The following is a 27409-nucleotide window of genomic DNA, read 5'->3' on the forward strand; positions in this document are numbered from 1 at the left end:
TTTATCTATTACCACTAACACCATATTTTATTTATTTTAAAACTGTGCATCTTACACCCTTCCCTTTTTTTTTTTTTACATTACTTATATATTTTTTTATATTTTTATATTCGCACTCTCTTTGCACTGTTTTTGGTGGCTTTACATTTCGTTGTACCGTGTATAATGACAATAAAGGCATTCTGATTCTGAAATCACGTGATTAATTAGATTAAACATTTTAATCGTTGCCCAGCCCTAAAAATATCTCAAAGCGAAGCTTCCTTTAAAATACGGTTAAAACTGTTGGACCACCGAAGACAAACTGATCAGGATAACACGGTTCCATGTTTCCGGGGCAGCTGGGATGTTCCGTTCTTGGATGGATGTCCAGAAAAATAACTGAACGTTTTCTGCAGAATAAACGGTACTTTTCAGGAAAGCTTTAAAAACCTTTTGGAAACATCCCAAACATGGAAGCGTAAAACGGCTTCATGTGAGCTGTCCAATGCAAACAGAACTGCATCATGCTGCTTTAAAGTCTTTTGCTGCACATTTCGTGTGACTTTTATGTTACAAATCGTCTGATTTTTTTTTTATAGTTAAATTCTATCAAATTGATATTTATTCTCTTTATCTTTGTGTATTTCTTTAGTTTTAAGTAGAATTTTGACCTTTATTAGACAGTAGAGACAGAAGCAGCAGGATTCAGTCATTCAGGGAGGAACTGAACCGGGCACTCGCCTCTCAGGGCATCTCTGTTGCCCCCTTCATACAATCAGATATGAAACGTGTATCTTTACATGGAGATGCACAGCTGGTTGTCAGCCCCTGTTCTCCCACCTTCTTCATCTCTATTTCTGAACCCTGATCAAACACTTTCCTCTCTGTTTCTCATCCATCCCTCTGACTTTTTCTTTGATTTCATCCAATTTTATCTTTTACCCTTTTTTTTTGCATTATGAAACCTGATGAAAGTGAAATCTGTAAACGGTGAAAAATGTGATTTCCTCTCAAAGGAAAAGAAACATGGATTTCCATCCACTGTACATCTCGTCATATTTCCTGCAAATGTCTAAATAAACTGAACCTCAGGATTTCAGCACCATCACAACCTTTTACATCCATCTCACATCCAAGCTTGAAACATCTGAATTTGAATAATATTCTGTATCAGTAAACGGAGAGATATGTTCCCCTGCTGCTGCTGAATCCTAATTTTCCTTATCTGATCCATCGTTTAACTTCAGAGAACAGAAACAAGAGAAAGAAAGAGAGACGAGGCAGAAGTTCGCAGACAGCTGCCCCCCCCACAGGTTCCTGTTAACTACACACGAACACTTTAGATAATATGAGCTGCTTTCAAAGCATTTCAGCAAATTACAGATGATTAAAAAAGCTTTTTCAAATGTTCCAACATTTGGATCAACTCTCCGAATAAATATCATGTCAATATTCAAAGTGGGAAATATGAAATGAGATGAAATGCTTCTGAAAAGAGGAAAGAAATGTGATTTTTATTAGATTAATCAAAGATTAATCAAGTCAGAATTTAACAGAGAAACAAAAGAAAACAGGGAGGCAATAAAGAAACAGAAATGTGTCCGATAAAAGTAACACTTACAGAATTTAAGAAAGAAAATTAAGATGTTTTTGAAGGATATAGAAGGGAAATCTTTCAGAGAAAAGAATCATAATCATTTAACCCGATGTTAACCCGATATTAACCAGTTGTTAACTCAGTGTTAGCCTGGTGTTAGCCCGGTGTTTACCCGGTGTTAGCCTGGTGTTAGCCCGGTGTTTACCCGGTGTTAGCCTGGTGTTAGCCCGGTGTTTACCAGGTGTTAGCCTGGTGTTAGCCCGGTGTTTACCAGGTGTTAGCCTGGTGTTAGCCCGGTGTTTACCCAGTGTTAGCCTGGTGTTAGCCCGGTGTTTACCAGGTGTTAGCCTGGTGTTAGCCCGGTGTTTACCAGGTGTTAGCCTGGTGTTAGCCCGGTGTTTACCAGGTGTTAGCCCGGTGTTAGCCTGGCGTTGTAAAATGAGATGAAATGCTTCTGAAAAGAGGAAAGAAATGTGATTTTTATTAGATAAAGAATAAAAAATAAAACATTATGTGCATGTGGTAAGCTGCCATTGTGGAGAATAAAAACAGGGTCAGTGAACAGTTAGAAACAGCAGAGTTGGGTTTGTTGACTTAATGAAGGGTAAAACTAAACTCCATTCTGAGCTAAAGTCTCCAACATTCTGAAGCTTTGAGTCTAAAAACTAAACTTTACAGAGATGATCTTCTTTAGAAGCAAACAACCATTCTGTTTTACGGTAATAAAGCAAACTGGGACTGTAGTGGAAGACTTCCTATGACTCCCAGAGACTTTAAATGACCTGCAGCAGGTTTTAACAGTGAGAGCAAACACAGTTAATCTAACTCACCTGTGTTGTAGTGCTTGGTGCAGTAGCGCAGGTCTTTCTCCTCTTTCAGCAGGAACTGAGGCAGCGTCAGGCCGTCGGCCACCTGCACGGCTCCCTTCTCGTCCCACTCGAATATGAGGTCGTTCATGGTGTAGCCGACTGGAGGAGAGAGCAGGCAGCGGGTTAGACTGTTTATCTGTGCTGAGGAGGAGGAAGATCAACCTTCTGCATGTGATGCAGCAGCAGGTTGTTGGGTTGAAATGATAAAATCTTATTAACCGCTGAAAGTAAAAGTCTCTAACGAGAGGAGCGAAACACGTCCGAATTTCTGCAGATCAAAATCAAATCAAATTTATTTGTATAGCACATTTCATGTCCAAAACAATTCAAAGTGCTTCACATAAAATAAAAGCATTGCAGCAGGGAGTGGAAGAAGCATTAAAAATAAAGAATATAAAGAGAAACAAATGAAATCATTTAAATTAATTTAAAAACAAGCAAGAGTCCAGATAAGTTAAAAGATATCGTGCAGATTTCATGCATAGAAGACACGACAAAGTGTTCGCAGAGAGGAAAGTTCAGATCCCTGCCGACTGAACTTCCTCAGTTTCACTGAAGAGAAAAAGAAAAGAAAAGAAAAGAAAAGAAAAGAAAAGAGAGAGAAGAAGAACAGGGATGGGAAAAGAAACAGAGAGGGGGCAGGAAAACAAGAAAGAAAGATGGAAACTTAAAAATGATAACAAACAAAAACAAAAAGGGGAAAGAAATCAAGTCAGAATTTAACTGAGAAGCTAAAGGAAAACAGGGAGGCAATAAAGAAACAGAAATGTGTCCGATAAAAGTAACATTTACAGAGTTTAAGAAAGAAAATAAAGATGTTTTTGAAGGATATAGAAGGGAAATCTTTCAGAGAAAGGAATCATAATCATTTAACCCGATGTTAACCTGCCGTTAACTCGGTGTTAACCTGGTGTTAGCCTGGCGTTAACTCGTTGTTAGCCTGGTGTTAGCCTGGCGTTAACTCGTTGTTAGCCTGGTGTTAGCCTGGCGTTAACTCGTTGTTAGCCTGGTGTTAGCCTGGCGTTATTCCAGTGTTAGCCCGGCGTTAACTCGTTGTTAGCCTGGTGTTAGCCTGGTGTTATCCCAGTGTTAGCCCGGCGTTAACTCGTTGTTAGCCTGGTGTTAGCCTGGTGTTAGCCTGGTGTTATTCCAGTGTTAGCCCGGCGTTAACTCGTTGTTAGCCTGGTGTTAGCCTGGCGTTATTCCAGTGTTAGCCCGGCGTTAACTCGTTGTTAGCCTGGTGTTAGCCTGGCGTTATTCCAGTGTTAGCCCGGCGTTAACTCGTTGTTAGCCTGGTGTTAGCCTGGTGTTATCCCAGTGTTAGCCCGGCGTTAACTCGTTGTTAGCCTGGTGTTAGCCTGGTGTTAGCCTGGTGTTATTCCAGTGTTAGCCCGGCGTTAACTCGTTGTTAGCCTGGTGTTAGCCTGGCGTTATTCCAGTGTTAGCCCGGCGTTAACTCGTTGTTAGCCTGGTGTTAGCCTGGCGTTATTCCAGTGTTAGCCCGGCGTTAACTCGTTGTTAGCCTGGTGTTAGCCTGGTGTTATCCCAGTGTTAGCCCGGCGTTAACTCGTTGTTAGCCTGGTGTTAGCCTGGCGTTATTCCAGTGTTAGCCCGGCGTTAACTCGTTGTTAGCCTGGTGTTAGCCTGGCGTTATCCCAGTGTTAGCCCGGCGTTAACTCGTTGTTAGCCTGGTGTTAGCCTGGCGTTATCCCAGTGTTAGCCCGGCGTTAACCCGGCATTAACCAGGTGTTAACCCATCTATACAATATCATGAAAGCTTCTTGTTCATATAAGTGACCTATTTCTGATATTTTAGTAACACCCTCACTCTGCTTAATGCTGTGTTTCTCAACCTAAAAAAGGAACGTTTCACCTGTACTTTATATGGCTGAAAAGAGGGTAAAATCCCTCAATACAAACATTAGAATTAATCTATTGCTGTCATCATTTTGTGTGATCTGTGGGATAATGTCAGGCTGCTCCCCTTTGGTTTGCAGGCCTCTCTGGTAGTCTGCAGACAGTTTCAGTTCTGAGGCTGCGGCTGATCATCAGAACACGATCGCTGACGCTCGCAGATGCATCAGATACGTGCGCCTGCGTCTCCGATTCCTCTCACGTCTGTTCGCAGAGTTGAAGGGCCACAGAGACATCTGCACCACCCCTCAGTCTGTGTGTCAGTGCCTGCACGAATACTCACAGCTCTCCAGCTGCATGATGCAGGTCTGGACGTCCATCGGGAAGTTCTTCAGATCCATGGGACAGGCCAGGATCAGCGTTATTCTGCAAAACACACGCAAACGATGAGGATTTTCTCCTGGGTTTAACTCAGCCCGCCAACAAAAAGACCCCCAAAGTGAAGTCTCTCCTAAAAAACAATAACAAAGAAAAATAAACAAATACATAAAAAATACTGTAGATTTGTATATAACGAATGTTTATTCCCTATTTTTATTTTATTTTATGTTATTTTATTTTATTTTATTTTATTTTATTTATTTAATTCTATTTACTTGTTTTTAACTTTAATTGTTTTCATATCTTTTAGTGAATGCTGCTGCAACAAAACAATTTCCCAAATTGGGATGAATAAAGTATTTATCTATCTATCTAAGAGGGATTTACATTTGAAACTAATTAAAAATCCATTTATTTTCACTTATTGGTCGTATTTTACCCATTTATCCACCACAACAGCTGCGTTTGGGGAGCGTTTTCAGTCCAAATGACAGAAAAAGTGTTTGTTGTGGCCATTTATGTTTGCAAATCATAAGTTCTATCAATTTAGTTTTCTTTGGGCAGTTAGAATATACTTTAGTTAGTTTTGGAATAGAAATGAGTAATTCCTTTTTATATTTTAAATTATTTGGATTATTTTGGTAACTTTTAGACCCTCCCATTAATCAGAGAGATTAAGAACACACCGCGTGTTGGAGGAGATTTTCTTTTGTCAGATATTTTTTTATGAATTTAATTATTAATATGTTGATTTGAGCTAATAAATGAGTTAATTTATTACATAGTGTCCCTTTAAATAAACTAAAAAAAGACACTAAATGAGGTTTTTTCTTAAAGCCAGAAATTACTTTCTGACATCATTTCCCACCAGGAACCCTGGCTGAACTGGGATCATTTCCCCAGCAGGAACCCTGGCTGAACTGGGATCATTTCCCAGCAGGAACCCAGGCTGAAGTGGGATCATTTCCCAGCAGGAACCCTGGCTGAACTGGGATCATTTCCCAGCAGGAACCCTGGCTGAACTGGGATCATTTCCAACAGGAACCCTGGCTGAACTGGGATCATTTCCAGCAGGAACCCTGGCTGAACTGGGATCATTTCCCAACAGGAACCCTGGCTGAACTGGGATCATTTCCCAACAGGAACCCTGGCTGAACTGGGATCATTTCCCCAGCAGGAACCCTGGCTGAACTGGGATCATTTCCAGCAGGAACCCTGGCTGAACTGGGATCATTTCCAGCAGGAACCCTGGCTGAACTGGGATCATTTCCCCAGCAGGAACCCTGGCTGAACTGGGATCATTTCCAGCAGGAACCCTGGCTGAACTGGGATCATTTCCCCAGCAGGAACCCTGGCTGAACTGGGATCATTTCCAGCAGGAACCCTGGCTGAACTGGGATCATTTCCAGCAGGAACCCTGGCTGAACTGGGATCATTTCCCAACAGGAACCCTGGCTGAACTGGGATCATTTCCCCAACAGGAACCCTGGCTGAACTGGGATCATTTCCCCAACAGGAACCCTGTCTGAACTGGGATCATTTCCCAACAGGAACCCTGGCTGAACTGGGATCATTTCCCAACAGGAACCCTGGCTGAACTGGGATCATTTCCCCAGCAGGAACCCTGGCTGAACTGGGATCATTTCCCCAGCAGGAACCCTGGCTGAACTGGGATCATTTCCCCAACAGGAACCCTGTCTGAACTGGGATCATTTCCCAACAGGAACCCTGGCTGAACTGGGATCATTTCCCAACAGGAACCCTGGCTGAACTGGGATCATTTCCCCAGCAGGAACCCTGTCTGAACTGGGATCATTTCCCAACAGGAACCCTGGCTGAACTGGGATCATTTCCCCAGCAGGAACCCTGTCTGAACTGGGATCATTTCCAGCAGGAACCCTGGCTGAACTGGGATCATTTCCCCAGCAGGAACCCTGGCTGAACTGGGATCATTTCCCCAGCAGGAACCCTGGCTGAACTGGGATCATTTCCCCAGCAGGAACCCTGGCTGAACTGGGATCATTTCCCCAACAGGAACCCTGGCTGAACTGGGATCATTTCCAACAGGAACCCTGGCTGAACTGGGATCATTTCCCCAGCAGGAACCCTGGCTGAACTGGGATCATTTCCCCAGCAGGAACCCTGGCTGAACTGGGATCATTTCCCCAACAGGAACCCTGGCTGAACTGGGATCATTTCCAACAGGAACCCTGGCTGAACTGGGATCATTTCCAGCAGGAACCCTGGCTGAACTGGGATCATTTCCCCAGCAGGAACCCTGGCTGAACTGGGATCATTTCCCCAGCAGGAACCCTGGCTGAACTGGGATCATTTCCAGCAGGAACCCTGGCTGAACTGGGATCATTTCCCCAGCAGGAACCCTGGCTGAACTGGGATCATTTCCAGCAGGAACCCTGGCTGAACTGGGATCATTTCCCCAGCAGGAACCCTGGCTGAACTGGGATCATTTCCCCAGCAGGAACCCTGGCTGAACTGGGATCATTTCCCCAGCAGGAACCCTGGCTGAACTGGGATCATTTCCAACAGGAACCCTGGCTGAACTGGGATCATTTCCCCAGCAGGAACTCTGGCTGAACTGGGATCATTTCCCCAGCAGGAACCCTGTCTGAACTGGGATCATTTCCCAACAGGAACCCTGGCTGAACTGGGATCATTTCCCCAACAGGAACCCTGGCTGAACTGGGATCATTTCCAACAGGAACCCTGGCTGAACTGGGATCATTTCCAACAGGAACCCTGGCTGAACTGGGATCATTTCCCCAACAGGAACCCTAGCTGAACTGGGATCATTTCCAACAGCAACCCTGTCTGAAGTGGGATCATTTCCCCAGCAGGAACCCTGGCTGAACTGGGATCATTTCCCCAACAGGAACCCTGGCTGAACTGGGATCATTTCCAACAGGAACCCTGGCTGAACTGGGATCATTTCCAGCAGGAACCCTGGCTGAACTGGGATCATTTCCCCAGCAGGAACCCTGGCTGAACTGGGATCATTTCCCCAGCAGGAACCCTGGCTGAACTGGGATCATTTCCAGCAGGAACCCTGGCTGAACTGGGATCATTTCCCCAGCAGGAACCCTGGCTGAACTGGGATCATTTCCCCAGCAGGAACCCTGGCTGAACTGGGATCATTTCCAACAGGAACCCTGGCTGAACTGGGATCATTTCCCCAGCAGGAACCCTGTCTGAACTGGGATCATTTCCAACAGGAACCCTGGCTGAACTGGGACCATTTCCAACAGGAACCCTGGCTGAACTGGGATCATTTCCAACAGGAACCCTGGCTGAACTGGGATCATTTCCCCAACAGGAACCCTAGCTGAACTGGGATCATTTCCAACAGCAACCCTGGCTGAACTGGGATCATTTCCCAGCAGGAACCCTGTCTGAAGTGGGATCATTTCCCCAGCAGGAACCCTGGCTGAACTGGGATCATTTCCCCAGCAGGAACCCTGGCTGAACTGGGATCATTTCCCCAACAGGAACCCTGGCTGAACTGGGATCATTTCCCCAACAGGAACCCTAGCTGAACTGGGATCATTTCCAACAGCAACCCTGTCTGAAGTGGGATCATTTCCCCAGCAGGAACCCTGGCTGAACTGGGATCATTTCCCCAACAGGAACCCTGGCTGAACTGGGATCATTTCCAACAGGAACCCTGGCTGAACTGGGATCATTTCCAGCAGGAACCCTGGCTGAACTGGGATCATTTCCCCAGCAGGAACCCTGGCTGAACTGGGATCATTTCCCCAGCAGGAACCCTGGCTGAACTGGGATCATTTCCAGCAGGAACCCTGGCTGAACTGGGATCATTTCCCCAGCAGGAACCCTGGCTGAACTGGGATCATTTCCCCAGCAGGAACCCTGGCTGAACTGGGATCATTTCCAACAGGAACCCTGGCTGAACTGGGATCATTTCCCCAGCAGGAACCCTGTCTGAACTGGGATCATTTCCAACAGGAACCCTGGCTGAACTGGGACCATTTCCAACAGGAACCCTGGCTGAACTGGGATCATTTCCAACAGGAACCCTAGCTGAACTGGGATCATTTCCAACAGCAACCCTGGCTGAACTGGGATCATTTCCCCAACAGGAACCCTAGCTGAACTGGGATCATTTCCCAGCAGGAACCCTGTCTGAAGTGGGATCATTTCCCCAGCAGGAACCCTGGCTGAACTGGGATCATTTCCCCAGCAGGAACCCTGTCCTGCCCCAGTTCTGTGGCTGTCAGCGGGTTGTTGTGATGAGCAGAAGCTGATAGGACTCTTTAAGGACCCCCGCTGTGACAGCACGTCGGCCGGCCTGACGCTCCAGGAAAACTTCGCCCCGTCTGCACATGGCGGCGCCTCTTTGACAGGATGCTGAATATGTTTCCCTCACAGATGTCCCACTTTCTGTGAAACGAGCTCAGCTGTTTCTGCCGCATCGTGACACCAAACGCTGACGGTGTTTTCTACCTTCCTCACCTCCTGGAACGGTGCATAAAGAGGAACCTTTAAACCTGCCGTTGCTTTTTTAAATCTGTGGATATCCCTTCTTTCTTCAGCATTACACAGAACTCAGAACGCATCTTTAAATCATCTAAATGTAAAAACAAGGGGATTCCTACTGACTGGAGATAAAGCAAATCACTTTATCTGTCCCCAGAGGTTCAGCCGAGGAGCTAATCCAGTTTCCCTGGAATCTTGCTCAGCCCGACAGATTGATTCATCGCATTTTTTTCAGCGGCTGAAACCACTTGCTGTGTAAAACAGCATTTGTTCGAGTCGCTGAACAGAATTCAAACCGCAGCCCGATACAGTCGTGCCGGTTGAGCGGATCTGAAGTGACTTTGCATGACAAAGTGCCACGCGGTGCTGTTTTTCTTAAGATGAAGGCTTCCACCATAGCATGAACCGCTGTTTGACCGTTTCTAAGCACCCAGCTCAGCATCGAGGCCCTCGGTTGTGGGCCTGAACGTCAGAGGCAGTGATGCACGCTCTGCTTTAAAGTCTGTTTCCCCATAAATGTGACCGTAACTCAGAAACAATATGCTGTAATACACCAGATGTGGAGCTGACGGGTCAAAGCATGAAGACAGGTAAAGTGGCATGGAGTCACTGTGTTGGTTTCTGCTGTTTTTAATGTTGGACACAATGATCACTATCTGATCTATCGTTTCATCTCACTTCAGTTCGGCTTTATCTGGAGAGGTTTTACAATTTTACAACTAAATTCATTCGATTATAATCTCCTTAAATGCAATTCATTGTTATTCTGTCAAATTAATTAAAATCCAATGAAGTCCTTTATTAGTTAAAGGAATAGTTCGCCTCTTTTGATCCATTATGAACAAAAAAAAAAAGAAAAAAAGAAAAGATTTTCAGTTAACTAATCACGTCATCGTGTCTTTTAAGATGGAAACAGTCTCCTCAATTCCTGTTATTGGGAAGCTCTTTGCCTCAAAGTCCCACTGCTCAATGCAGACCCGGCAACCAATCAGGCTGCGGCAGCATGAGCTAAAATAATCATTTTATATAGGCTATCATGTTGTCCCAAACAACCAGCTGTTGTAGTTTCCCTCAACTAAAATAAATGCAGCCTACTCCCTACAATGGGTGGATAAAAAGCGGTGAACATGTTTGATATTAAATCAGCACGCTACTTTTATTTTGGCGTTGTTATAAGTCACTTCCGCTTCACATCTGTGACATGTTCAGAGAATATAAAGCCAGCAGAGCTCTGAGATCCAAGGACTCAGGCCAGCTGGTCCAGTCCAGAGTCCAGACTAAACATGGAGAAGCAGCATTTAGCTGTTATGCTGCAAACAAGTGGAACAAACTGCCAGTGGAGATTAAACTTTCACCCAATGGAGACATTTTTAAATCCAGGTTAAAGACATTTCTGTTCTCATGTGTCTATGCATGAAATCTGCACGATATCTTTGAACTTATCTGGACTGTTGCTTGTTTTTAAATTAATTTCAATGATTTTATTTGTTTCTCTTTATATTCTTTTAATTATTTTATTTGTTTCTCTTTATATTCTTTTAATTAATTTAAATTACTTTATTTGTTTCTCTTTATATTCTTTTATGTATTTTTAATGCTTCTTCCACTCCCTGCTGCAATGCTTTTTTTTTATGTAAAGCACTTTGAATTGTTCTGTATATGTAATGTGCTATATAAATACATTTGATTGATTGATTGATTGATTGATTGATTGATTGATTCTGCTTCCGGTCTGCCCGCCGTCATGTTCGTATGTAAGAAACGAAAAATGAGAAAAGTAATTTCCAAAAACCAAATTTGAGCCGTTATTTGATTTTGTTTTTTTATGAAGACAGCAAAATCCATTTTTTCCGTTTTTTTGGTTTAAAACGGAAAATGGAAAAAAAGGACAGCTGTTTCCGTTCTTTTGGTTTTGACAGAAAAACGGATTATACTTTAGTACCCTGACCACCGAGGAGGAGAGAGAAGCCCGGGGGGATAAGGAGGCGGTCAAGTTGGAGAATAATTCCTGCCTTCAAAGGTGATGTTTGTCATGGAAAATGCAGTTTAAGCTGGGGGCAAACAGCTGATAGAAGAGTAAATGAGGTCAACAGAATGTGTAGATTTACATTCTTCCCTCTCAGCATGTCTGAGATTGGTTTGCAGCCTGCAAAGATGGAGCTGGCTGGAATGGAAAAGCCCGAGATGGAGCAGTAAATACAGGGAGAGCTCACGCACTGCAGCCTCCCGGAGTTAGAGAAAACACGGAGGAAACTTTTGGTATCTTAACCTCTGAGCGCTCGCTGATCAGCCTCTGAGATTGATGAAGCCGATCGGACGTTTGTCCTCGTGTCTGAGGTGCAGCAGCAGATCTGCTCATCTAATCTTAAAGTTCACTCCGATCCTGGAGGAGAAGCCGCCATCCGTCACAACTTCTCACACCGAACATAAAAAACATAAAAAACCGAGTAAACAACATTTACAACAGCCGCTGCTCTGCTTCCCGGGACAGTTTAATATCCTCTGAGATCAGGCTGATCCACTCGGGTTCATTCTGACGGTGTCGGGCTAAAAGATGAGCGCAGCCCAGCGACATTTATAAAAGGCCAATCTCACTCCTGCTGGACATGAAGGTGAAAACTGAGGCTGATAACGGATCGGAATCACAGCTGGAATACTAACAGGCCGAGTAGATTACCGACTGCGCCTTTTCATTTGCCCCGAGCGGGCGCAATAAAAGCCAGGAGAAGAAAGCCCTGGCAGGCTGAAAGGGGCCATAACTCTGCCAGCCTTGAATGGGATATCTTGGAAATACTAAAAGGAGAAAAAAAAAGGGACAGAAGGAAATAAAAGCTGGCAGCTCTGATGCAATAGGACTAAAGCAGGAGGCGACGGTCCCCGGGATGCAATTCGCTTAAAGTTTCAGAGGAACCGCATCAATCGGGAGTTAAAACTGATTTTCAATCAATCACAGTCCATATTTATTCCATTAGCAGAGGAGCTTTCCAGTCAAGCTTTTAGAGTTTATAAAGAAAAAGAGGAAATGGATGCTCGAAACATCCTCGAAAAGGCTTTTAGAATCTTCCAGTTCCACAAATGTGAGATAAAAAATAACCTTACAGTGAATTTAGATTAGCTACAGAAGGCTGTGTTCAAAACCGCATACTGCATACTACATACTGATCGATCAGACAGTATGCAGAGCGTTTACCCACAATGCATTTCGCTCCTGCCCGAGCCGAAATCAGCCGGCCTGAAGCTGATTTAGCTTAAAGCTGCAGTCTGCAGGATTTGTTGTTGTCATACGTAAAGTCCTACTTTTTGGCATTTTAAGAGTTTACATGATCTATCAGAACGCTTGACGTTGAAAACGGTGACCTCCGTAGTCGCAAAATGCAAGAAATGCTTATTTTTTAACCGAAAAATAAAAAGTTATTCAACTTCCTGTCCCGCCCCATCAAAACACATGAGAACTCGTGCACGTCTACGTGCACGCCAGATGCGCGTACACGACTCCTCATTCATCAACTCGAGAGTCGTTGTCTTCGGCTTTCGTAATCACCATTTTGAGGGCAAAAGACGAACAGCTCAGTGCAAGACATGCAGCATCAACATCTCAGACAGCCAGACGACAACTTCCAACTTTGTTCGTCATTTGAAGATCCATTCTGACCAGTAAGTGCTGTCAAATTAGCTAATATTATCCTGTTAGCCTAGCCGGTAGTTAGCTAACGTTAGCTTAAAATGATACGGGGTGGACAGGTTGGACACATTGGCCAATGATGTTGACTGACAGTTACTTATATCTTTGTGTTTTCACTTTATTAAGATCAGATTCTGCAGGTAAAATTACAAAAATAAGGTGACTTGACTTTGACTTGCCCAAGAAAAAATGACTTGAGACTTGCACATGTGTGACTTGGTCGCATCTCTGGTTTTAATCCATTAATTCCTAAAATATCATTTTAAAACCTCATAATAATTCCTAAAATCTTATGATAAACTGGTCATCGGTGTTAAAACATAATATTTTGGTTGAGTCTTTAAGACGACGGATTATAAAAGGATCCAAATGTTCCTCCAGGTCCGACAGGACGGGCTCGGTGGGATCCACTAGATCCTCTCAAACACAGCTTTATGTTACCGGGTTACATCTCCCACCTCATCTGCAAATAACACGAAATGCTGTGGAAACCTCCAACTTCAGGCCAGTTTATCACACAGAGCGGATCCACAAAAAGTCAAAAGTCTGTGAATTCATAAAGAGAGGAGGAAGTATAGACTCCTGGTTACCTTAATAAAGGATCCCATTGGTCTAAACCTTAGAAAACTCACTTTGGTTTGTGGCTCAGTATATAAAATCAGGGACCAACACACTGTCCGAGGGTCACAGACCAAAGGAAGCGACATCTTTAGACTCCGCCCACGCCGCAGTAATCAGTTTAATCGGTTTAATAAGCAGCTTCCACTCACCGTATGCTGTACAGCACGTTGCCGTTTTTAGAGATGCGCAGCAGCTTGTTGTCGGTGGTGACCTCGTGGAAGTTGGCCCCCTTCTCGTTGGCAAAGAACAAGTCGGGTTTCCAAATGGAGTCCAACATGGACGGGTCGAGGTCCAGCGAGTCGTCGGGATACTCGCTGTAAGCCAGCCGAGGGTCGTTCCACTGCTGCCTGAGGAAGATGTTCACCCGGTAGTCCTGCAAGGAGGCGGAAAGCAAAAGGGATGTGGTGTCAGAGGGAGGAACCAGGACCAGAGAGCTGAGGAGGTGTTAGAGGGAGGAACCAGGACCAGAGAGCTGAGGAGGTGTTAGAGGGAGGAACCAGGACCAGAGAGCTGAGGAGGTGTTAGAGGGAGGAACCAGGACCAGAGAGCTGAGGAGGTGTTAGAGGGAGGAACCAGGACCAGAGAGCTGAGGAGGTGTCAGAGGGAGGAACCAGGACCAGAGAGCTGAGGAGGTGTTAGAGGGAGGAACCAGGACCAGAGAGCTGAGGAGGTGTTAGAGGGAGGAACCAGGACCAGAGAGCTGAGGAGGTGTTAGAGGGAGGAACCAGGACCAGAGAGCTGAGGAGGTGTTAGGACCAAAGAGGCTGGGGACAAATGCATGACTGCGGAGCTGAGAATGTGACGATCCTCAATGGCTTGTACCGGTTTGTACTGGTTTATACTAGTTTGTACTGGTTTATACTGTTTTTTTTTTACTGGTTTGTACCGGTTTATACCGGTTTGTACTGTTTTTTTACTGGTTTATACTGGTTTTGTACTGTTTTTTTACTACCGGTTTGTACCGGTTTGTACTGATTCGTATCGGTCTATACTGATTTGTACTGGTTTATACTGGTCTGTACTGGTTTGTCCCGGTTTGTACTGTTTTTTACTGGTTTATACCGGTTTGTACTGATTTGTACTGGTTTGTACGGGTTTGTACTGGTTTATACTGGTTTATACTGGTTTGTACTGATTTGTACAGGTTTGTACGGGTTTGTACTGGTTTTGTACTGATTTTGTACTGGTTTGTACTGTTTTTTTACTACCGGTTTGTACTGATTCGTATCGGTCTATACTGATTTGTACTGGTTTATACTGGTCTGTACTGGTTTTTCCCGGTTTGTACTGTTTTTTACTGGTTTATACCGGTTTGTACTGATTTGTACTGGTTTGTACGGGTTTATACTGGTTTGTACGGGTTTGTACTGGTTTATACTGGTTTGTACTGATTTGTACGGGTTTGCACTGTTTTTTACTACCGGTTTTTACTGGTTTGTTACTGTTTATACCGGTTTGTACTGTTTTTTTTACTGGTTTTGTACCGGTTTGTACTGATTCGTATCGGTCTATACTGATTTGTACTGGTTTATACTGGTTTGTACGGGTTTGTACAGGTTTGTACTGGTTTGTTACTGGTTTATACCGGTTTGTACTGTTTTTTTTACTGGTTTGTACTGGTTTGTACTGGTTTTGTACTGGTTTTATACTGGTTTGTACTGTTTTTTTTTACTACCGGTTTGTACTGATTCGTATCGGTCTATACTGATTTGTACTGGTTTATACTGGTCTGTACTGGTTTGTACTGTTTTTTACTGGTTTATACCGGTTTGTACTGATTTGTACTGGTTTGTGCGGGTTTATACTGGTTAATACTGGTTTGTACGGGTTTGTACTGGTTTGTACTGGTTTATACTGTCACGAAAGGAGGTTTATTAGTGGTCTGGAAAAGTTTGGTAATGGAGTTACACAACTGCAACCTTGGAGACCAAACGTCTTCTTCCATCTGACCACCTGTACTTTTTAATGCTGCTCAACTTTCCTTTTGTCTCGGTCACTGCTCATCTTTCACGTGTCATCTGGTCGGCCAATCCAATCTCACGGCAGACTGTGACACAGCTGTAGCTAGCTATAGCTAGCTATAGTTAGCTGCAGCAGCGCAGAACATGAATATGTGACTTCCATGCATACTTCTTCACACTTTCCATGCCTCTGGTGTGCATTTGGCCACAGATGCTTATAAGCAGGACGCAGGAGATGTCAGAAGGCAGTAAATCCACTGACCTTCATGTGAGAGATTGCTATTTTAAGACTCCAAGGCTTCACAATTTTTTTTAGCAGTCATTGCTCTTTTCTACTTCTCTCCATTCCTCTCTTTTCCTCTGTGCTCTCACCAGCGAATGGTCAGAATTAAAGCACAGAATTGGTTCTACATGCAAAAAAATCAACATGTTTGCAGCTTTCGTTTCATTCGTTGGTTTCCAGTCGTGTCTCATCTCACAGTTAAAACCATGTGATGAGGAAGAAAGATCAATTTATGTTTCTACTAATCAGAATACACTGTAGATTCAGACAAAACCTGCTTTATTGTTATTATAAAAGAGACATTATTGTTTATAATAGGGCTGGGCGAGTTAACTCGTTATTATCGCGTTAACTTGTTAATTATTTAGTGCCGATAAATATTTAATCGGTGTTAAATAATTTTATTAAATAGTTTTAATATTTATTTTATTATTGTAAAAGTCTGTTGCTCACAGGCTTTTATTTTGTAAAAGTCTGTTGCTCACAGGCTTTTATTTTGTAAAAGTCTGTTGCTCACGGGCTTTTATTTTGTAAAAGTCTGTTGCTCACAGGCTTTTATTTTGTAAAAGTCTGTTGCTCACGGGCTTTTATTTTGTAAAAGTCTGTTGCTCACAGGCTTTTATTTTGTAAAAGTCAGTTGCTCACAGGCTTTTATTTTGTAAAAGTCTGTTGCTCACGGGCTTTTATTTTGTAAAAGTCTGCTGCTGTGGAACAGGAAAAGAAAGTAATCGGCGGATCCACCAAACATGGAGAAGGGTACGGAACTTTTACTCGGCCATTTTCATGTTAAAGTTCTTCCAGACGGCGGAGTCGACAGAACCAAAGTCATCTGTAAACACTGCCAAGTTGAATTGTCTTCTCAGCGTAGTAGTTCCAGTCTAAAATATCACTTAAAGGCAAAACACACAACTGATAGCAGCAAGTCATTCAAGGAAACAGACAGTGGAGCGAGGCTTCTACATAAAAACTACAGAAAGATGCTGATGTTAAAAGTGTGTTTGCACAACAAATGTTATGGCACTTTCATTCATATGGCAGCACATTTAAAATAAAGCTAAATGCTAAAAGCTATGCGCTACTTTTGGATTCATTTTTGGATTCTGCGTACAAATGAGATTAATCGTGATTAATCAGGGAAATCATGAGATTAATTAGATTAAACATTTTAATCGTTGCCCAGCCCTACTTTTATAACTATTATTAATAACTATTATTGTGGCGGAAAGACAAGAATCCCTGATATGACAATTTGTTGTGATTTGGAGCCACAAAAATCTAACTGAATTGAATTGAAAAGTAAAATGAAAGTCTCTCTTTTCATGTTTAAGTTTAGTATCAGAAACTATTTGCTTAGGATTAGGCAAAGATCCTGGTTTTACTGGCATTAAAACTTCTCACAAACAAGCTGGAGATGATGTAGCTTCTCCGGTTAATACTCAGAGTTCGAATAGGAGTAACTGGACTTCTTCTTGGTTCGTATCAGAACTGAAGAAGCCTTTTGGACGAGAGCTAAAGAGAAGCCCTTATTCAAGCTCTCTGGGTCATAACTGAACACTGATTTTGGCAGTAAAATAATAAAAGAATGCAGAAGCTAAAATATAAAGTAGTAAAAAATGCATAAGACAACAAAGCTGGTTTCTCTGGGGTGTTCGGGGTCTCTGAGGCAGACGCAGCAGATTGGAGGGAAATTGATTTGGCAGAAAAATCAAATTTACAACAAAACTGCAAAAGTTATGAAGGAAAAATCCTTGAAAAGACAAATGTAAAATGCTTCCAACAAAGTGACTTTCCCATTATAAAAAAACCCAGAGATGTGGGAAAGGGAAAATATGCTCCACATGGGTCATCGCACTGCTGACTCAAGATGCTGTAACTCCCCACAGAGGAGCAGATCCACAGACTCTGACCGATGCAGCAATGGAGTGATGGACAGGATTTCATGCTTTGGTGAGCAGGTGGTTATGGGTCTTCATCCATATGTCATTTTCTCCTTTATGTGAGCACAAGATATTTTACTGATCATAGCAAGTTACAGCCTCAGGCTACACCAGAGCTTTTTTTCACTGGCCTGTGAGCCTGTGAAGCCTCAGATTTCCACTCAACCTTGAAACAGCTCAGCTTTTGGCCTTTTTAAAATACTCTACATGGTTATTTTAGAGTTGATCCTTAAGTGTTGTATTCATTGTTGTTTGGCTGTTAAAACTAAGCAAAAATGAAGAAAAAGTGTCGTGAATTGTCTCATTTTTAAAAAGCACAATACAACAAAAAAAAGGCAGCTGCCAGAAATAGGCAAATACAGGCAGATGGATGTCAGAGTCCTGGCAGCTGAAGGTCATTGTGCTTCAGTTTTACGGCCAGATGGGAAGACCGAGCGAGGCGACACAGAGGGGTACGGGAATGAGTGATGGAGTAGTAGGTGTGGAAGGCGAGGCTGGATGTATGCATTTCAAACTCAGGCTGATAACGAGTGTTTCTGTTGCTGCTAAGGTGTATTAATAAGGCACAAAGTGCTTATTAATGGGTTAGTATTCTGCTTTCTTTATTTCTTTAAGTGACATTAATGAAGTTCTTATGAGAAGTTGGTCTCATCTGTGCAATAAACAGTTTGGAGAATGAGGGAGGACGGTTGATGGGAAACAAACCATTGAATCAGCTACACAGACAGAAGAAAAGCTCATTTTTTTTACACCTAAAACGAATTTAAACTGCACATCACTCGTGCATCAGACAGATTGGGATGGGATTACTTCGTTAAAAAAACAATCACGGTTAGAGCTTCATGGACACTGTTTTCTTGGTTGCCTTTGTTACATTTAAACATAAAGAAACGTGCCACTTCCTGGTTGCCTCCGTTACATTTAAACAAGGAAACGTGTCACTTCCTGGTTGCCTTGGTTACATGTAAACACAAGGAAACGTGTCACTTCCTGGTTGCCTTGGTTACACGTAAACACAAGGAAACGTGTCACTTCCTGGTTGCCTTGGTTACATGTAAACACAAGGAAACGTGTCACTTCCTGGTTGCCTTGGTTACATGTAAACACAAGGAATCGTGTCACTTCCTGGTTGCCTTCGTTACATTTAAACAAGGAAACGTGTCACTTCCTGGTTGCCTTTGTTACATGTAAACACAAGGAAACGTGCCACTTCCTGGTTGCCTCCGTTACATTTAAACAAGGAAACGTGTCACTTCCTGGTTGCCTTCGTTACATTTAAACAAGGAAACGTGTCACTTCCTGGTTGCCTTGGTTACATGTAAACACAAGGAAACGTGTCACTTCCTGGTTGCCTTGGTTACACGTAAACACAAGGAAACGTGTCACTTCCTGGTTGCCTTGGTTACATGTAAACACAAGGAATCGTGTCACTTCCTGGTTGCCTTCGTTACATTTAAACAAGGAAACGTGTCACTTCCTGGTTGCCTTCGTTACATTTAAACAAGGAAACGTGTCACTTCCTGGTTGCCTTTGTTACATTTAAACAAGGAAACGTGTCACTTCCTGGTTGCCTTTGTTACATTTAAACATAAGGAAACGTGTCACTTCCTGGTTGCCTTTGTTACATTTAAACAAGGAAACGTGTCACTTCCTGGTTGCCTTTGTTACATTTAAACATAAGGAAACGTGTCACTTCCTGGTTGCCTTCGTTACATTTAAACATAAAGAAACAGTCATTTCCTGGTTGCCTTCGTTATATTTAAACAAGGAAACGTGTCACTTCCTGGTTGCCTTTGTTACATTTAAACATAAGGAAACGTGTCACTTCCTGGTTGCCTTTGTTACATTTAAACATAAGGAAACGTGTCACTTCCTGGTTGCCTTTGTTACATTTAAACATAAGGAAACGTGTCACTTCCTGGTTGCCTTCGTTACATTTAAACATAAGGAAACGTGTCACTTCCTGGTTGCCTTTGTTACATTTAAACAAGGAAACGTGTCACTTCCTGGTTGCCTTTGTTACATTTAAACATAAGGAAACGTGTCACTTCCTGGTTGCCTTCGTTACATTTAAACATAAAGAAACATGTCATTTCCTGGTTGCCTTCGTTATATTTAAACAAGGAAACGTGTCACTTCCTGGTTGCCTTCGTTACATTTAAACATAAGGAAACGTGTCACTTCCTGGTTGCCTTCGTTACATTTAAACATAAGGAAACGTGTCACTTCCTGGTTGCCTTCGTTACATTTAAACATAAGGAAACGTGTCACTTCCTGGTTGCCTTCGTTACATTTAAACAAGGAAACGTGTCACTTCCTGGTTGCCTTCGTTACATTTAAACAAGGAAACGTGTCACTTCCTGGTTGCCTTCGTTACATTTAAACAAGGAAACGTGTCACTTCCTGGTTGCCTTCGTTACATTTAAACATAAAGAAACGTGTCACTTCCTGGTTGCCTTCGTTACATTTAAACATAAAGAAACGTGTCACTTCCTGGTTGCCTTCGTTACATTTAAACATAAGGAAACGTGTCACTTCCTGGTTGCCTTTGTTACATTTAAACATAAAGAAACATGTCACTTCCTGGTTGCCTTCGTTACATTTAAACATAAAGAAACGTGTCACTTCCTGGTTGCCTTCGTTACATTTAAACATAAGGAAACGTGTCACTTCCTGGTTGCCTTCGTTACATTTAAACATAAGGAAACGTGTCACTTCCTGGTTGCCTTCGTTACATTTAAACATAAGGAAACGTGTCACTTCCTGGTTGGCTTTAGAAAATAACATCACTGGGTTATGGTTACAAAAATGCTTTTACAATGAAACCATACTGTCATGGACGCCATCGTTACCTTTTACATTTTCATTCTCATGAGGCCAAATATTCTTTGAAGATAATTACTAGTTTTTCCCATTTTTCCATTATTAAAATGACCCGACTTCCTCTGAGATTTCTCAGGCAGCTGCCGCACATTAACACATATAGCTATAAAAGAATGGAATGAACTCCCTCAACACAAGTCCTGCATAAACATCAAAGATTTCACCAAACAATTTAAAATGCACCTACTATTAAAACAGACGTGCTCCCACTGATAATTGTTTTTTATTTTTATTTAATTTAATTTATTAATTATTATTTTTTTTTTTAATCAGGCTTCTTAAAGGATAAGACCGTTTTTTTGACATTGGGCCCTTGATTTCACATTATAACATGATGTTCTACTCACCCCTGCTTGTTGTTGAACATTTGGAGCTGTTCCGAAGATATTCGAGAGGCGTCTGGCTGCTCTCTTGAGATATTCGGCCATGAAACGGTTTCCTATGGGCAAGCTCATACAGGCACAAACTATGCTGTTTATAATTTATTAATTACTCTACACTAGCACTGATAACGTGGAGATGCGTCGCTTACTTAAAAAAAATCCGGGTTATTGTAATTTTGATTTTTTGTCGTAAAGTGGGTGTTACTGACGTCATCGTCGTGCTACTGCCACAGACAGCCCACAGACCTGCTGCCTATTTATTCATTCGGCTAAAATTCAAAATTAGTAACCCGGATTTTTTTAAGTAAGCGACGCACCTCCACGTTATCAGTGCTAGTGTACAGTAATTAATAAATTATAAACAGCATAGTTTGTACCTGTATAAGCTTGCCCATAGGAAACCGTTTCATGGCCGAATATCTCAAGAGAGCAGCCAGACGCCTCGCGAATATCTTCGGAACAGCTCCAAATGTTCAACAACAAGCAGGGGTGAGTAGAACATCATGTTATAATGTGAAATCAAGGGCCCAATGTCAAAAAAACGGTCTTATCCTTTAAAGACTTTTTAAAAGAAAATATTAAATAAAATATGAATCAAAATGTATAATTCAGAAATGAACAAATTAAAATTATTCAAATAGACCCACTGGTAATTAGGTTGTTTTTTTAAATAAAGAAAGGAAAAAAAATGATAATAATTGTACTCCTTACCCCATCCCCCTTTAAGGACTACGGATGGAAAATAGCACTTCTGCTAAATGCGATGTAACCATCTTGTTGTTGTTGTTGTTCATGAAATGGCTGATTTATGGTATTGCATGCTGTCCTTTAAATAAACTCACTCATTCATTCATTCAAAAAATAAATAAATAAATACTGTAGATTTGTACATAGCGAATGTTTATTCACTATTTTTATTTATTTATTTATTTTATTCTATTCGCTTGTTTTTACTACTTTAATTGTTTTCATATCTTTTACTGTATGCTGCTGCAACAAAACAATTTCCCAAATTGGGATTAATAAAGTATCTATCTATCTATCTATCTAGTCTTTGTTAAAGCCGTGGTTGGGTTTTATCATCCATAAAGTCGTTGTATTTTCATAAGTTTTAACCGAGCGGTTTCCTAACTGACGTAAGGATTTTAAAAAGGAGTTTTTCTTCGTCCCCCCGTCTCTTCATCTTCCTCACACACAGCTCTGTACGTACAGGCTGGTCGGTCAGGCTGCTGTTCCCCTGGTTTTATGGTACAACCTTCCCAATCAGAGACGGAGTCTCCTCGGTGTGGAGTTGGCATTTAGCTCGCCCTCCATCTCCCTAATTGTCAATTATTCTCAGAATATGGAGCTTGGCCGGTTTGGCCGGGCTGAAGTCATCATTAGGCAGCGTGGTGTAGCAGAAAAGCTTTGCAGGGATGAGAACAGCCATGCCAGCAGCCCCAGCAGGTGGCATTTAAAGGAGCAATCAGCCAATGTGCCGTACGTGCGTGCGCATGGCGATGCCCCCCCCCCCCTCTGTTTATCCCTGTTTATTACAGTAAATATCTCCCACCAAACAAACGAGCGTGGCCTTTCCTGAACGAGCCACCTTTCCCTCTGCTTGAGAAAATGATGAATAACCTGAAACGGTGCAGAAATGAGGAGAGAGTGTGCTGATGCAGAGAAGGAAAGAGGAGAGCGAGCAGCTCCTGTCAGCATCATCAGTCACCAACACGCCTGCAGTTTGATATTAGCTCGGAAAGGGCAAAAGCTGGGCCCAACGGGTCCTGATGGAGGCGCTCAGAAATAAAGATAATTATGTTTTCAGTTCCAGGAAGAGGAAGAAAGCCCAAATAACTTGATACAAAGAAGCTCGTACGCCACCAGATGGACAGTAAACATTTAAATTCAGACTAATGCTTAATAAACTCAGTGTATTCAGTGATGTTCTCATTATCTAAGTTAGTCCACGCCCTCTGCATGACATCCCCTGTGTTTGTTCCCTGTACAGATCCGATGGGACATCATGGTGAATCACATAAAAGCACACTTCTGTGCCATTTAAACACATTTTAGGGTTTAAAACGTGACCCGTCGTCATGGTAACGGCGCACAGTGACACTTTTATCCAACAAATTAAAACACAAATACATTTAAGCATGAAAGGAATCTTCTTGGATTTCTTATTTAAATCTGACCAAATGTTTTTATTTCATTCTGATCGTTTTTATTTCAAATTGATGAAAAAAAATTAAAGAAAAAGTTTTTCTTAAAGGTGAAATCCTAAACTTTACAAAGTGGCTGCACTAAATTCATACCATAACTTATAAAATATTTAATTTCTTTCTTGCTTAGAACATTTTAAGTTACGCAATTCATCATCAAAGCGTCATTTATACACAATTTAGGGTTTAAAACACAACCCGTCGTCATGGTAACGGCGCTCAGTGACAGGCTAAATATATCGTAACTACGCTGCGCCACTCGGCGTGTTATTCATACATAATTCAACGGGCGGGTCTCGTGATTCCGCAGGTTTCAGGTCATCGTCGTGTCATCTCAGACGAGCTCAGTGGGAGATCTGCCTCAGATTCAGGCTCACTCCATCAACCCACTGACTTTTCTTTAGCCTCTACAAACCAAACGGTCCTTAATGTAATATTGTTTTTGTCCAGGGCTAAAAACTTGGGTCCGAGACAATGAATTAAAAGATAAAGTTTAGTGTGGGCGTCCCTGCAGATGTGTTTAAATGACTCAACGTCAGCCGTCAGATGGGATTTTTCTTTGGGTTTGGGATCGTGTATCCAGCTGTGAGATGAAAACTTCCCCTCAGCAGGATGAATAAAGTCGGATCTCATCTGATCTGGATGCTCAGACGGGTTCCTCAGTGAGTGGAGACGTTGCTCAGTGGCTGAGGCAGTCACGTCTCTCTCTGTCCGTGCTCAGCCGGTAACGAGTGATTCGCCACGAGCTCCGATTTCCCTGATTAATCACGATTAATCACATTTGTACGCAGAATCCAAAAATGAATCCAAAAGTAGCGTATAGCTTTTAGCATTTAGCTTTATTTTAAATGTGCTGCCATATGAATGAAAGTGCCATAACATTTGTTGTGCAAACACACTTTTAACATCAGCATCTTTCTGTAGTTTTTATGTAGAAGCCTCGCTCCACTGTCTGTTTCCTTGAATGACTTGCTGCTATCAGTTGTGTGTTTTGCCTTTAAGTGATATTTTAGACTGGAACTACTACGCTGAGAAGACAATTCAACTTGGCAGTGTTTACAGATGACTTTGGTTCTGTCGACTCCGCCGTCTGGAAGAACTTTAACATGAAAATGGCCGAGTAAAAGTTCCGTACCCTTCTCCATGTTTGGTGGATCCGCCGATTACTTTCTTTTCCTGTTCCACAGCAGACAGCAGCAGACTTTTACAGAATAAAAGCCTGTGAGCAGCAGACTTTTACAGAATAAAAGCCTGTGAGCAACAGACTTTTACAGAATAAAAGCCTGTGAGCGACAGACTTTTACAAAATAAAAGCCTGTGAGCGACAGACTTTTACAAAATAAAAGCCTGTGAGCGACAGACTTTTACAAAATAAAAGCCTGTGAGCGACAGACTTTTACAAAATAAAAGCCTGTGAGCAACAGACTTTTACAATAATAAAATAAATAATAAAACAGGGGGGGTCCGTGGCGTAGTGAGTTGAGCAGGCGCCCCATGTACAAGTGCCTGTGCTGCATGTTGTTCCCCCTCTCTCTGCCCCCTGCTTCCCGTCGCTCTGAACTTTCCATTAAAGGCACAAAAGCCCGAAAAATATTAATTAAAATCTTATTTTTTAATTTTTTTTAAATGATAAAAAATAAATAAATAAAACCTGTGTTAATGCGCGATAAAATATTTATCGACGTTAAATAATTAATGACTTAACGCGATAATAACGAGTTAACTCGCCCAGCCCTAATAAATATATATTTAAAGTCACTGATTATTTTCTTCCTGCTGTGTAAACTCAGGAACATTTCCAGCACCGGCAGGACCAGATTTCCTAAAAAACATCCCCTTTTGATCATGGAAATTTGGTTTTTAACAGATTGCATTAACACGTTGAAAATATATAACTTCACTACAACAAACGATGTTTTTCTGGGTTGGAGCTTGACGGTCTTCATGGTAGCTGCAGTTTGGGTGCATGTGGGGACATTCAGCTGGTTGTGATCTACAGTTTCTGCCTCTAAATGATGATATTATGCACTGGCTCATGAGTCGTAACAGCACCCAGCCTGTGCTGAATGTATTCCATCATAAAGGTTGTTTTCTTTGGCTAACAACGACCACGCTGCAGATGTTTAGCTGTCTGTAAAGCCTCGTGGGTCGTGGGTCAGAGACTTCTCAGCTGGATGAGCAATAAACTCACTGGCCAGAAAACAGGAAACAGTCGGCGGGCCATTCCAGGATTCAAATGATGAAAAAGTAATTTGAATGCACAGATGAGTCATTTCAGGCGAGAGTTTAAAGTGGAAGAGAACAGTCATTTGAGCAATTGGCTTTTTAAAAATGTTGTTGACACCGAGGCCGCTCTGTTCTTAAGGACGAGGCCGTCGGACTGCTCGGTTCCACCTGAAATGATCGTCTGCCGCTGCCATGAAACAATTAGCAGAGGAAGTGCCGTACTTACACAGAAGCACGCACATTTCAGCATATTTTAAACTCCGACAGTAAACCAGGCATGAAGGACTGCAGTCGTCCTCTTCTTCCTCTGACAGAAACAACTCCAATAACCACAGAAAAGCTGCAGCTGTATCAGAGAGCCTAATCTAACTCATTGGCTGTGTTCGAAACCGCCTACTTCTCCCACTACTCCTACTAACTTTAACTTTATTTAAGCTCCCGGATGCATACTAGATTCTCTGAAATGTTGGGTATGCATCATGAGGTTACTACTCATACTCAAACTACCCAAGATGCAACGTAACGTGACGTCGCCGATCGTCATTTCCTGTCAAAACGGCAGTTTCAAGCTAGCTACAACGAGGGTAGGTTCACTTCCTGTTTTCAAAACAAAAGCACCAATTGTATGGTAATGGCTTTCCCTATGATAAAAGGCAACGGGTATTTTATTTTGTGAAAATAACAGGAAGTGCGTTAGCTCACTGCGGCTAGCTTTAGTAGCGCCGAATTCGTGGGAACAAAATTGTAAACAGCCGGTATTTTGTCAGGTTTTCAACACGTTGGGGATCTAAACGACTACTTTCTCACCTGAAAATGTTTCAAATGTTGCTAAAGTTTACAGAGTTTAGAGCTTAAGAGAAATCAGCTTCAGGCCGGCTGATTTCGGCTCGGGCAGGAGCGAGATGCATTGTGGGTAAACGCTCTGCATACTATCTAACTGATGATTATGCAGTATGGAAGTATGCAGTTTCGAAATATCAACTTTGATGATGAATTATGTAACTTAAAATTTTCCAAGAAAGAAAGAAAATATTTCTGGCATATGAGAGTAAGTTATTGTATAATTCTTTCTTATATCAGGCCTTCCTGCTAAAGGTGAAAGGTTAACAAATCAAAGAATGTTTTGTATTCTTATATTTTCAGCGAGGAAGCATATTTTATTGCAGTGGATTAGCAATAAGGAACCAAAAGTTAAGGGACGGCACAAAGTGCTGTCTGAGTTGGTGCCTCTGTATCACATTAAAACTCCAACCAATGTCACGAGGTTTGGAAACCTTATTGGAATGACTTTGATCCCAATATATCTTCCATTCTTTTACAGGGATTCTCTGGAAGGTCATAATAAAGGGACACATTGTTGTGCACCCATTCTTCTTTTCTTTTATTTACACATTTATGCAGTTTTTTTTACTGTCTTTATCGATATGGATGCTGATTGTGTGTAACTGAGTCATTGTGTGTTGTGTTGGAGTTTTGTGTTTGTTTATGTGGGAAAAGGAAAATGAATAAACACATTTTTTTTTAAAAATGACTCGCCGCTGGACTTCAGGTGGCAGCAGGACATTAGGGACGCACATCTGCTGCGACCGCAGAGCAAACCACAGCTCAGCCGAGTCAATTTGCAAAAGGATCAGGAGAGCAAACGTCTCCCTGGATCATGAGCCGAATTAAATAAAGGAGATTTTATCAGTGAGTAAACACCGACGCTGTGGACCGTCAACGTGTTGCAAACTTCACGTGTTTGATGATCGATGTGGATTGTTTTCATCCAACAAATTAAAACACAAATACACACATATATATATATATATATATATATATATATATATATATATATATATATATATATATACATACATATATATATTAAGCATGAAAGGAATCTTCTTGGATTTATGATTTAAATCTGACCAACTGTTTTTATTTTATTCTGATCGTTTCATTTCAAATTGATGAAAAAAAATTCAAGAAAAAGTTTTTCTTAAAGGTGAAATCCAGGGCTGGGCAACGATTAACATGTTTAATCTAATTAAT

At 42.1% G+C, this 27409-nt stretch overlaps 1 protein-coding gene across 1 annotated transcript in view; it reads right to left on the reverse strand.

Moving 5' to 3' along the window:
• Positions 1-27409, reverse strand: part of glra1 (glycine receptor, alpha 1) — a 209729-nt gene that overhangs the window by 58329 nt on the left and 123991 nt on the right. The window contains exons 4-6 of the mRNA XM_075482019.1: positions 13648-13871; positions 4646-4728; positions 2410-2547 (exon numbers count right to left, since the gene is read on the reverse strand). Coding sequence (XP_075338134.1) covers positions 2410-2547; positions 4646-4728; positions 13648-13871 — 445 coding nt within the window. The remainder of the gene's footprint in view (positions 1-2409; positions 2548-4645; positions 4729-13647; positions 13872-27409) is intronic.

This window comes from Odontesthes bonariensis, chromosome 13 (genome assembly GCF_027942865.1).
Source record: "Odontesthes bonariensis isolate fOdoBon6 chromosome 13, fOdoBon6.hap1, whole genome shotgun sequence".
NCBI lineage: Eukaryota > Metazoa > Chordata > Actinopteri > Atheriniformes > Atherinopsidae > Odontesthes > Odontesthes bonariensis.